General features: G+C 28.9%; 2 protein-coding genes and 1 long non-coding RNA gene across 3 annotated transcripts; 1 reads left to right on the top strand and 2 right to left on the bottom strand.

Annotated features, from left to right (window-relative positions):
• The first annotated feature begins 309 nt into the window (after positions 1–309).
• LOC145745676 (uncharacterized) lies at positions 310–4168 on the top strand. The gene is made up of 8 exons (XM_082563815.1): positions 310–798; positions 974–1051; positions 1118–1295; positions 1556–1682; positions 1869–1990; positions 2189–2317; positions 2734–2920; positions 3313–4168. The coding sequence occupies exons 1-8, from the start codon at positions 618–620 to the stop codon at positions 4090–4092; spliced, it is 1782 nt and encodes a 593-aa protein (XP_082419941.1). The 5' UTR covers positions 310–617; the 3' UTR covers positions 4093–4168.
• A 4520-nt stretch (positions 4169–8688) lies between these two features.
• Positions 8689–9731, bottom strand: LOC145746122 (uncharacterized). Its single transcript, XM_082564311.1, has 5 exons — positions 9706–9731; positions 9532–9606; positions 9202–9376; positions 8928–9028; positions 8689–8803 (listed from the first exon to the last, which is right to left on the bottom strand). Exons 2-5 carry the CDS (start codon positions 9603–9605, stop codon positions 8791–8793), a joined length of 363 nt encoding a protein of 120 aa, XP_082420437.1. The 5' UTR covers position 9606; positions 9706–9731; the 3' UTR covers positions 8689–8790.
• A 1736-nt stretch (positions 9732–11467) lies between these two features.
• Positions 11468–12485, bottom strand: LOC145746131 (uncharacterized). The gene is made up of 5 exons (XR_014281292.1): positions 12468–12485; positions 12295–12363; positions 11992–12124; positions 11727–11769; positions 11468–11583 (listed from the first exon to the last, which is right to left on the bottom strand). It is a non-coding gene; the product is annotated as an uncharacterized LOC145746131 (long non-coding RNA).
• Between the last annotated feature and the right edge of the window lie 304 nt (positions 12486–12789).

The following is a 12789-nucleotide window of genomic DNA, read 5'->3' as shown; positions in this document are numbered from 1 at the left end:
AGGATTAACATTAAGTTTATATTTTTACGGCTAATTTTCGTTGAAAAATATCAAGCACTTACGCGGTTTTTATTAATATACTTAGCATGCATATAGAAAAAAGACAGTAATATATTTTAAAATTTTGTAAGCACCTAATGTAGCTTTTTCTAATTTAACTTAAGCAAATACAGAGGAAATACGTTTTGTATTGAGAACAGGTTAAGTCAATGTAGTCAATTGTAGCAGTATTATCGTAGACCATTATATCAATATTTAGTCGCGAAATTTAAAATGAAACATGCGCTTTACAATATTAATATTCGCACGTTAGTATTAAGTAGCCTATCCCTATTTTATTCTAAATTCATTTGTATTTAAAGCAACTAGCCACTTAAAAGTTTATTTAAAGTGTTTAATATTTTGCTGCAAGTCAAAGTGTGAAAGGGTATTTTAAATAGGCAATTTAACAGGTAGTAGAGGTGTCTTGTTTAGAGGTACTTTTTTAACCTATATGCAAGTATTTTAATATTTCAGTTAAATTTAACATTAAAGGTAAAACAGCAAATACTTTATAAAAACAGATTCAAAACACCTTTATTTTTGCTTTAAAATAAAACAAGACTGCAGCAAATAAAATGGTTAGCACCGGTAGTACCCGGTCATCTTCCTACAGTGTTCGACAATTTACACCCCGGCGTCAGTTCAGGTTTACTTTGGAAGGTATTGAGATGTTCGGACGCGGTCTGGCTCGACGTCCGGTCACTTCTCCAGCCCGTATGAAACAACTATCAAGAGGGTCGTCGAGACGAAGAAATGGTATTGTTTTTTTTTTTAATTTATTCGTTTTCAATGTGGGAAAGCCGACTTCACAGCCTTAATATAGAATAACTTAAGTCACCCTTATCCAGTTCTGAGTTGGCCGGGACAGCCTGGGATATTATTTATATAATTGCTCAATAAATAAAGTCTAATTGGTATGATCTTTTTTCAGATCTTCGCTTTCCTGAGCCTGAAGATGTGATAGCTATGGCACAAAGCCCATCACCAGACTACTTACAAGAAACAATTGGTCAGCATTATGACTTAAGGCTAATCAGTATTCAAGTTTAAAATTTACTAATATTTAAATTTTCAGGCTCTTCGCTGATGCTGCTTAAAAAAGGTTACACGAAGGTCAGACCCGCTAAATTTTTGGAACTGAACAGAATAGCTCAGCAACAAAATGCGCCCCTGTTGTCACCTAGAGGCACTCTTCCCACTCCACGATTGGTCAAACAGATTTCACAGAGGGTACAAGGATTACCTAACAACAAGTGAGTTTGTACTTTTACCATTACGAAATACGTACTTATAACCTTAACTTCTTTTTTAACGCTTTGTCAGACTATATACTTTTAACCTTATACCGAGGTATAAATAAAAATTTAACCAATAATCTTAATTTAATCAATAAGGCAAATGGATAGGTAGGAATCGAAATCATGACCATAACTCGTTGCTTTTAGGCATAGGTAGAAGTTGAACTTATGACTTTAATAGGTTGCATTATAATTGTAACAAAAACTGTTTTTAGCGACAAAGGGACGCAGTACAACTACAGAACTGATAACGCTCAACCTGAGTTAGCTGCGAGACGACCGAAGACGGTTGGTGAAGTAGTTGTCGATTATATAAAGTCATCGAATCCACGCAGGACCAACGTAATTTTTTTAAAATTTATTTGCTTAAAACATTTTTAAATTAATATAAAGTTGTGTTTTAGATTTTGTATTTAGGCGTACATGAATTTGGCATATTTAGTGCTGTAAATAAAAAAGAAACATTGTTGTTAATTATTCTTTTTAGAGATAACATTTAAAAAATATGTTTGTATTTTAACAACATAGGATTCTCATTCGTGGAAACCAAGAAATCATAAAAATGCAGCTTCTCAATATACAAACTTCGATGATTTTTCTGAAAGGTGTGTACGATGCGCAATATTTCCAGATATTCAGATCGACGGCAGGTAATATTTATTAAATTTTTAATAAAGTGTTTGTTGGTAATAAATTAAACTTCTTTTTTTTTTTATTAGAAATTTTCTAAATAAATTGTACTATATATAAATTGGCGCCACGTAGTAAAATTTCTAATTGAGTCTATTGGCCTAATGTGCTTTAATAAGTTTTTTCCATTTATAATTTACATATATTTTTATATACAGATCCCTTAGTAAGAATCTCACTAACTCGAATGTTGTAATGTCAAAGGAACATTGTGAAATTTTAGGTCCCGATTCTTGCCCGGATTGTGTCAAAATCAGGTCCCAGAAATCCCACGAAAAACATTGCAAGTAAAATATATATTTAACATCTATAATATGCTAGATATGGAAAGGCCAACTTCACGTTTTAAACATTGGTTACATTTGTTACGCGGACCAAGTCTTGAGTTGTCTTTTATGTACTATTGTCTGTACTGCCCGATTATTATATCTGCTAGTTGGTTTTTGACTAGGCTAGAATAACTGTTTATACAGTCTTACTTAAGACTTTACACATGGAAACAGTAAGGACCAAACCTAGGACCTCATGCAGTAAAGTCAAGTGTACTAACTAACCGTTGGCCCACGCTTTCGGTTGCATGATCATAAAATTTAATCAAATACTTTTTTTAGCTATTCAGTTAACATATTTAATGCCTTAAGCTTTAAATAGGTAAAACAAAAATTATACGCAGTTTATGAAAGATTTGCATTATCTATTCTAGAAGTAACACGTCATCCGTACCAACTGATGTCTACAAACTTGCACTTATTTACGAACATTCACCAAACCTGAGCATGAGAGAGGTAAAAAGAAAGGTCTATGATGGAGAGATTTGCGATGCGGTTCAGAGGCTTCCCAAGCTCCTGTATAAAGAGAACGAAAACTTAAACCTAAATATTCCCATTCAGGTAGGCAACATATTTTATTTTTTACCAATAAAACTATATTTATTTAAATTGATAAATTATCTTTTTACCCACTTAAAACAAAGTTTAAGTACAAAACATGTTCAAATTTTTTGAACTTGTATACTTACAGCTTTAAGTAGCGTGGTGTAGTGGAAAGAACGCTTACACCACATGAGGTCATGGGTTCAATCCCCACTGCTCTCAAGTAGATAAATATTTTCACAACACTACCCTAGTCTAAACTCTAATTACACAGCAATATTAATAAAGCAATGTTAATGGGCTCACACTATTTAACTGGCACTGAAGCATTGTTTATAAGTCTTTTTTGTCGAAAAAATGTTCAAATTAAAGATTAAATAAAGATATTTAGATGTTTTTCGATTTTGTAGAGTGAGTTGCCCGCTGTTCAAGTTACATATACAAAACCTTCAAAAGACGGAAGCGGACCAGCTCAGCAATACACAAAATCGATTCGTCCCTCATTCGAGACTATTGTCGAGCACTCAGAAAGTCCTTGCGACTCAGAAGATACCGACTTTACACTCAAAACTCCTCGGACAGAGTTGGACTCAAAGATGACTTACGAAAAACGCGAAACGGAGAAATTGCGTAAAATCCATTTAGTGCCGGCTATTGAAAAATCTGTGCCCGAAGTTACTTTTAGGGAAGACAACGTCACGCAGATTTCTGTCAAAGACAAAATTCAGGACACCGTTTCTTTATCGTCTTTAGATAGCCAAAATTTCAACGTAGCTGTGAAGACGGATAATGTTCCCAAAACCTCAATTTTAAAAGTCAAAAGAGGTTTCACAGATTGTGTTGTGCCTTCCCCCAACTTTTTTTTCGATATTGCTGATTTAGCGGGACGACTTCGTAACTCTGAAATTCACGAAAGGTCGGAGCGACTAAAGCAACGCGCAGATGCGGAGGTTTTTCTTAAGGTTTTGGAAAAAGCGGATAATGTTTCCCCGGAAAAAAATGCAGCGAAAAATGCGGAAAATTTGCGGATTGAAACGGCATCAACGAGCTCCGTCGATTCATTTAAGCCGGCGACCCTGTTTAACATGGCCTACGAACCCCCTATTTTGTTTGAAAACAAAGGAAGATATTTGGGCGTGAAGGCGCCCTCAGCTGGGAGAACTGCAAGTGCTGTAAAAAGCGTATCATAAATGAAATTGCATTTTGGTCAATTTATAATTTGATTGTTTTTGTGTTGCTAGTAGGTTAAAAATACATTTGCAAACAACTAAGACTTTAAATTTTTTGCAATAAAAACATTTTATTTGTATTAAGCCATCAAAAGTCTAAAAATCATTTATTTATTAAAACTAAGAAAAAAATAGAGATTTTTGGCATTTTCTACGGGGATTGTGTACTGGCTGTTTTTATTAAATTTGACCAAAAATCGAAAAATATTTTTGGGCATTTTTTGGCAAAAAAAAACACTTAAATCGTATTATAACCCATTTTAAACGTCATTTTAAATTAATTATATCCGTGCATACTTAAACAAAACTAATTGGTTTTAATAAAACTAGCAGTTGCCGGGGTTCGAATGTAGTACTCCAAAATTAAAAACCGAATTACGTAAAAATTCTCGTTTAAAGTTGCAGTCTTTAAAACTTCAAGTGAATTACGCAAAGAGAAAATTTGTGACGTCATCAGTTGTAAAGCGTGTGGGCAAAGAATAGGTTTATATAGCTAACGGTCACGTTTTTTACACTTTAAGAAGCGTATTTAAGAGTTTTTAACTAATCAAGTTAGCTAGGTTTTGCAAAAAATGACAAAAATATATAAGTCGTGTATGTATTGTTGTAATTTATATTTTAAGCTTGGGTGTATAAGTGTAATATTAAACTATTTACATTTTTAAACTTTTAAAATAAAGGTGCCCGTGCTTTGTAAAAAAAACTTGGTTATGGCTAGCGCTTGCTATCGTTAGCTTACTAGTTATCATTTCATTATGTTAATAGGAAATTGAAGCTGTTTAGTTTAAATGTTTTACCTTAAATGTTAGTTGGATCAAGGCGCACTTTGTTAAAATAAGGTCAATGGGGTCATTATTTTTTACCGGCAGCGTGGTGTAGTGGTAAGAACACTTGCTGCACCACATGAGGTCATAGGTTTAATCCCCACTGCTCTTATGCTGTAGCACCCTTGAGTAAGGTGCTATAAACGGTTTGAACTCCTGCTGAGTCAGCACTTGATCAGCAGCATAATTATCGGGCAATTATAATCTATAATATCTTAAACTGCCACAGGCAACTCGAAACTGGGTTGGAGTAATTGATGTGTTTAAGTCACTTATTCGACTTTCCCACATCGAGGATAAAGATATATATATATACATTATATTCGTTACATAATAATTGTATAACTTTTGTTTTACTAAATATTTTTTAAGTTTTGTTTTACTAAATATTATATGTTTTAGCTTAAAAGTTGTTTAGATCAAGGTGCATCTTTTGAAATATTTAATTAAAGTTTTAAAATTTGAACAGTATTATCAAATTTGTCATAACTTTATTTAAAATTGATTTTTAAAACTTTTTTTTTAAAATCTTTTATTTAGACTACTGCGCTGTCCTATTAATTTTTTATTGTAGTTATTATTAGTTAAATTTATACTGGGTTTAGTGGCCATGCCATGACATAGGCCTACTTAAAATATTTATGTAAACATTAATATTTATGGCATGTTTTAAATTAATAAATTAATTTGGGCATTTTTTCCCATCACATAAATGTAATAGGCTATTTATTATATATATGTGTTTACCTTCATTAATGCGCGAAAAACCTGAAAAGAAAAAATTCTAACTATATCATATCTGTAGAAATTTTAGTTATTTATGGTTGCTTTACGGTGTAATTCAATCATTAATTGTCTCTAAATAAAACATAGGTTTAATATGTATGTACTTTTTTATTTTTTTAAAGTTTTTTCTAAAGTTATTAAAGTTAAGCATTTCATTTGTTCATCTGGTTTCTGGATATCTAGTTGATTGACTTACCATGCCATTAGTTTTGTTCTGTAAAACATTAAAAAAATTAGTTGTATACCTTTTTACAGTCTTTTATTTATGATAAAAAGGCCTACAAAAATTGTTTAACAAAACTTGATAAATCTTGAATAGTTTTTTTTTTATAGCCCCCACTTACCTTTTTTTTTTATAGCCCCCACTTACCTTGTACTTAGTCATCCAATATACGCAAAATTTCCATGCTATCAAGCCCAGGATTTCTGCTACTTTCTTCGCTAATATATTTAGAATTAGAAACATCTTGCTGCAAATCCTAAAATTATTGATAGCATCATGAAATAAAAGTCTTTTTTTGTCACAACATTTTCACATTAAAGATATGATATGCACATGTGTTAATTATTATTTAATTAAAGACAAGCCTTTTTGGACGAAGGCCAGACATCTCCAAAAACATGGTGTATTGGTGTAAATCTGTGTACATGCGTCACTGTGGTGTGTAGATAATGGTGATGGAAGTGATGGATAACGGTCCTACGTCGGCGGCGTCTACAAAAATAAATTTATCAAAAACAATTTAACAAAATAAAAAACAAAAACTTCGAAATTTTATTTAACAAATTTGTAAAGGCCCAAAAATTTTTAAATAGTTTAACAGCAACGGTTTATTTTTAGATGTTAAAATTAAAATAAGTAAAACTTAAATTACCTCCACGCATCTGTGCTTCCTATCAGTGCTAGCAAAAAGAAAACCGTGAAGTATTTTATGCAGATCATTCTAATAAAAACAATTTAGTACATGTAATTTTTAATTTTTTTGCAAACACTATTACTAAAATTAAACCAATTTATAAAAAAAATAAAACTTACTAATTTAGCTGGTGTGTTAAGTTGTTCTATGTAAAACAATTTTCTCAAATTGAGATTCCCATTTGCAGATGGTTTTTATAGTCCAATTTGGAATAATTGGAAATTTTACTTCATATGTTGGCATTGACAAACATATTGACTTTCATTTTTATATTTCCCATTGCCAACATACATTTATACAATATGATTCAGTTTATCACAGTTTTCAAAGTGTGGAAAACAAAACTAATTTGAACTGGTAATAATTAATTATTAGGGGTTCGGGTACAAGTATTAGAGAAGATTTTTTTTAATTTACATCCTGTTTTTGGTAAAATATTCATATGACTTTAATAAACTGTATAAAGTGCACGATAGCAGTATATTCTTATAAATAAATTTAACAGGTTGATTTGTAATAATTAATTTCCATCAAATGATATACCGTATGTTTAATTGTCTTTGGAAATAACGTTGATCAAAATGAAAATGCGCTGCAGAAATATGTGATATAAAAGTCCCCCAACGTTTGCAACAGACAATTTGTTAAATAAAACAGATTTTTGTTTAAGCTTGATATGAACTTCTATTTTGTAAAGTCATCATAAAAATCATAAATGTATTTGTGTTTTTTTCAATCTATTATTGAATTGTTATTGTGTTGCTTGTAGCCTAAGTGTAAAATTCATTTGCAAACAACAACAAAAATTTCTTATACCAATTGTTTAAACTAACTCTAAATATTCTTGTAAGAGAGGTTTATTTGGATGCTTGTAGATTTTAAAGTTAAACATCAATTTCGGATCCAGTCTTGACTTAATTTTATATTTTATATTTTTAAATTTTTTAAGTTATAGGGCTCTATAACTAAAATTAAACACAACAGCTTATTTAATATAGCCAAAGGTTGTTTGATTCATCAAATGCCATAGCACGCTGCCTGTAATTCAGATTTAAAAAAACACTTTTTTTAACAGGATATATAGCGAAAATCATAAATCAAGATTTGAAAAATAAATTTGGTAATTTTTGTTAATATTTTAAAATAACAGTTAAGTTTTAATAAAAAAACTTGTTAGTAGTAACCTAGGTGTAAAATTAATTTGCAAACAACAACAACATACTTAAAATTTTGCAAACAACAACAACATACATACTTGTTTAAACATCTTCCAGTTAATATTAGATGAAACGTTTCATAATTCAAGATTTTAAACAACACTATTTTTAACATAATATAACGAAAATTCTAAATTAAAAAAATAAATCATTTAATTTTTGTTATTATTCTAAAATATCATTACCATTTTATTAAAAAAACTTTGTAATTAATAATTTTTTAAAAACTGTAAATCTTTTAACCATGACGATTCATTGCAGTTTGATTTTGTATTTTTTTGTTTGTATACTTGTTTTTTTGTTTGCATATTTGTTTTATTAATAGTATAGTAAATGTCTGGTATATATATATTTTTTTTTGCACATGAAAAATATATATTGATATAAATAAGCTAGGTTGTTCGCATACAAATGTTACATTTAATCGTTTAAACTTAACTTTTAAGTTAACTGTAAAAAAGCATAAAGACCCCTATTAATTTTCGTTATTTTTTCTTTAATTTAATTAAATAAGGTTAATATCTTGTGTAATAAATTAAAATTTTAATGAAGTTAGTTTTTCGATTTACTATGCTCACCTATGGTTATAACTTAAAACCTTTAAGGTGTATGTGATCATATGTAAAACAGAGTTACTTTATATTTTCTTAAATATTAGGTAAAATAGATGTGTAAAAAGGGGTAAGTTTAAATCTTTTTTAAGTTTCTAAACATTATATATGCAGAATATTCAGTTAATTTTTGTTTCTATATGGTGTAAATAAATAGTTCATTGTCTTTAAATAGTTTATTGGCTTGAAATAAAGCATAGGTGTAATATGCATGCACTCTTTTATTTTTTATTGTTGTTTTAAATATTTCTAATTATCATCTGATTTCTGGATATCTAGTTGATCGATTTTTCATTAGTAGAAATCAATTTTGTTCCCTAAAAAATTAAAAAAAAGGTTATACATTTTTACATTATTTTTATACATAATAGAATAAGTTCTACAAAACTTAAATTAATTTGGAACAGACTATTTCTACCAATTTAGATATCTCTTACTTACCCATGTACAATATTATCCAATATTGGTGAAATTTCCATGTCGTCAAACTCAGTATCTTTGCTAGGTTCTTGGTCACTATATTTAAAATTGGAAAAATCTTGCTGCAAATTTTAAAATTAATAATAACATGGAATAAATGTCATTTTTTTCACATAAATTTTTGCAGTCAAGATACTATAATATTAATTTTTTTTATTATTGTTACTTGGTTAAAAGCAATCCTTAGCTTACTGAATAAAATTCAACATAAACAAGTAGAAAAATTATGTTTTACGTTGTCTTTCATGTCCTCAAGTTGTTCCATGTCATCTTCAGTTAGATCGTTGGTTAGTTCTGCAATTTCATCGCCTGGATGATGTCGATGAGTTTGGTCAGATTGCTGGGCAGCATCCTCATGACGACGACGTGAAATATGCCTCACAATACCCTTTCCTATTTTAGCAATTGTTCTAAAATCAGTGCAAAAATTTAACACATAAAAAAATAATTAACTTAATTAAAAACAAAAACTTTTAAAAATTTTTTGCAACAAAAATTAAGAATGGACCCAAATTTAGGCTCATATTCAAAAGATTATTCTTAGTTGTTTAAGTTGTAAAATTACCTAAAAAAAAATCCTTCTGTGCTAACTAATAGGGTTAGCATAAAGAGAACTGTAAAGCACTTGATCCCATTCATTCTAAGAAAGCAATTTCAAACATATTAATTGCTTTTTTTTGAACGCAAACAATATTAATTAACTTAAACTAAGATATTTAATAATATATAACATACTAACTTGCTGATATGTAGTGTTGTTCTATGTTAAACCAACTTTAACTTATTAAGAATTCAAATTCTAAGGGGGTTTTATAGTCCAAATTAAATAACTGAAAATTTTACTTCATCTGTTGACATTGACAAACAACATATTGATTTCTATTTTAATATTTCCCAATCCCAGCATGTGTTTAAAAAAGTTTCCCATGTGATTTGGTTTATCTTTTTTGAACTGGTAATAGCATTATAAGGTTGTCAAAACATCAAGCTTCAATACATGCGATATTTGGATTAGTTCCAACAACTTTTGTCAAAGCATCCTTAAAAGCGCTATAACTGTACTAATTTTTGCTGTGCCCAAAACTACAACTCAATTTTTAGACAATGTATAAAAATTTTCAAGTTTGCATAAAAAAAACTTAAGGCTGGCCAGGGGTTACAAGTGAATCTATTTTTGGTTAAAATATCAATATAACTTTTATTTAATAAAATGTTTTAAGGATTATGTTAGCAGGATTTCTAAATAAGAAGGCCTAAAAGGTTGATTTTAAATATTTGATTTCACATAAATAATTAGCAGTATGTTTTATTGTATTTGGAAATAACGTTGAATTTTAAAATATGCTGCAGCAATATGTTAATAACTGAGCCTAATATTTCCAAATACTACAAAATTTTAATGCACTGGGGATACTTTAGGGAGCTTCAGCATTTTAATGAACTGGGAAAGCACAACTACCCAATTTTCAGTAAAACCAAGTGTTCTAATCATTAATTACTCCACCTTAATTGATTACTGAAAACAGTAAAGTTGAAAGTATATTATTTAAAAAAATATAAATTCAGTGTTGCCCTTATACTAAAATAGCAAAACAATTATAATAAATGTATATAAGAGTTAATAACTTTTTTAAATTGTAAATCGATTGACCATGACAAAAATGTGTCTACCATGTGTTTGTTCCAGTTTCGTAAAAATAGGTTAGACAGTTCGTTATATAATGTAGTTTAATTTTTACAGTTTTTGTTTGCATATTTTAGTTATTATTAATGTTTTTTATTGCAGTAAATGAACGTTGTATATTTTTTGTTTGAGCATTACCGGGTCAGTTAAATTTGATTGTCAGTCCATTGTAAGCAGTTGCACTTGCTCTAACAAAAATAGTCTAATGTGTATAAGCGTTGAAAGCTATAGAAAAGAATGCGAACAAAAAGTTGCAAGATTCATTACTATACATACTAGATTGTTCACATGCAAATGTTAAGTTATATCCAAAAAGGTGGGCACTAAACACAGTTAATCAAACAGTCAATCTATAACTAACAAAGTTACCTTTTGCCTTAAAATTTAACTTTTAAGATAACTATCAAATCATTATCAAACCACAAACTTTGGTACATAGTAATTCTGTTAATTTAGGTTTTCTAAATTATTTTTTCTATAACTACACTAAATAAATTTATCTTCAAGTGTGTAACTATTATTTTTGTTAAACAAGTATTTCTTTGTTTGTTTTATCAGTTATTGATAACTTTCATTACTTTACTTTAAATTTAACTATACAGATTATGACTATTTTTAAGTTTTTAATCAAAAAGAGGAAATATTTCTTACATATACTAGCTATTTTTTTTAATATTATATGAGTAAAATAAAGGTGTGAAAAGGGGTAAATTTAAATAGTTTTAAATTTCTAACTACTAAATATACAGATTTTTTTATTATTCTAGTTGCTATATTTAATTAATTGTCTTTATATAAAAGCATAAGTCTGGTATAAGTTGTGCATCCTTTTATTTTTTTTAATATTTTTAAAAATATTCCTTTTTATTATCTAGTTTCTGGATATCTTGTTGACCGATTTGTCACATTGTTAGTACAATTCATTTTTGTTTTCTAAAACATTTCAAAAAGTTTTCAAAAACATTATATTACATAATTTTTTCATTATTTTTATACATAACAAAATAGGCCTACAAAACTTAGTTTGTTTTACATTATTTTTATGAGTTGAATAAAAATTATAATATTGCGCTTACCCACTGAATCATCTAATATGGCCGAAATGTCTTGCTGCAGATACTAAAAAAAGTGTTTTTTTTTCAAAAAAAGGCTGTTATGTAAACTATTATAAAAAATATTTTTAAATCTTTAAACTTACAATTAAAGGTCTATCAAGATTAAACTAAAACATCTTAATACTTTGATTTGATATTCTGCTTTTCTTTTTTTTGGGGGGGAAAAAGGGCAAGCTTGTTTTTGGGCATAATTTAACACAAAAAAATAAGATTAACATTTATTTACGTTGTCTTTCATGTTAGTGTCTTTGTTTAGAGCTTTAACTAGTTCTGCAATTTCATCGGCAGCTTCGGCACCTCCTTCACCTTCTCCTTGGGGTGCTGCTTTGGCCTTACGTCTACGCCTTCTCCGTCTTGATCTAAATAAAACAAAAAAATTAACTAATCGAAAAAATTCCACAAAATTAAAAACAAAAATTTTTTGAAATTTGCTTCAACAAATTTTTTTTCCAGAATCAAGTTTTTAATTAATTAACAGCAAATGTTTATTTTTAGTTATTATATTTAAGGTAAGTTAAACTAAAAATACCTTTTTGCCTCTGTACTAACTAAGAGGGCTAGCAGGAAAAGAACAGTGAAGTATTTGATCCCATTCATTCTAATAAAAAACAATAGGATACATATTAGTTGTTTTTTTTTTGTACAAACACTATCAATAAAATAAATAAAACCAAATCATTTAATAATATAAATCATACTTACTTGGCTGATATGTAGAGTTGTCCTATGTTAACCAATTTTAACTCAAATTGTAGGGGGTTTTATAGTCGAATTCGATTAACTGGAAATTTTACTTCATCTGTTGGCATTGACAAACATATTGACTTTTATCTCAATATTTCCCATTGCCAGGATATGAGAAATACCCGTTTCCAAAATAATTTGGTTTATTTTAGACTTTGTGGTGTGGCAAACAACTAAAACTAATTTAAACTGGTAAAAGCATAAGGTTGTTAAAACATTTAGCTTTAATACATTCGATATTTAAAATAAGTTCCAACAACTTTTATACTAAAGCATCCTC

The sequence above is a fragment of the Corella eumyota genome, chromosome 3 (genome assembly GCF_963082875.1).
Source record: "Corella eumyota chromosome 3, kaCorEumy4.1, whole genome shotgun sequence".
In the NCBI taxonomy this organism is placed as follows: Eukaryota; Metazoa; Chordata; class Ascidiacea; order Phlebobranchia; family Corellidae; genus Corella; species Corella eumyota.
The sequence above is the reverse complement of the archived record's forward strand: the minus strand, read 5'-3'. Positions and strand labels throughout refer to the sequence as shown.

What these genes read in the sequence shown, in the direction of transcription:
- LOC145745676 (XM_082563815.1), top strand. Translation starts at nt 618, where the DNA reads ATGGTTAGCACCGGTAGTACCCGGTCATCTTCCTACAGTGTTCGACAA. An exon ending in GATATTCAGATCGACGGCAG is followed by an intron (nt 1,991 to 2,188) that starts GTAATATTTATT and finishes TTTTATATACAG; the next exon opens with ATCCCTTAGTAAGAATCTCA. An exon ending in TCCCACGAAAAACATTGCAA is followed by an intron (nt 2,318 to 2,733) that starts GTAAAATATATA and finishes TATCTATTCTAG; the next exon opens with AAGTAACACGTCATCCGTAC.
- LOC145746122 (XM_082564311.1), bottom strand. Translation starts at nt 9,605, where the DNA reads ATGAATGGGATCAAGTGCTTTACAGTTCTCTTTATGCTAACCCTATTA. An exon ending in ACAGAAGGATTTTTTTTTAG is followed by an intron (nt 9,377 to 9,531) that starts GTAATTTTACAA and finishes CACTGATTTTAG; the next exon opens with AACAATTGCTAAAATAGGAA. An exon ending in TTGAGGACATGAAAGACAAC is followed by an intron (nt 9,029 to 9,201) that starts GTAAAACATAAT and finishes TAAAATTTGCAG; the next exon opens with CAAGATTTTTCCAATTTTAA.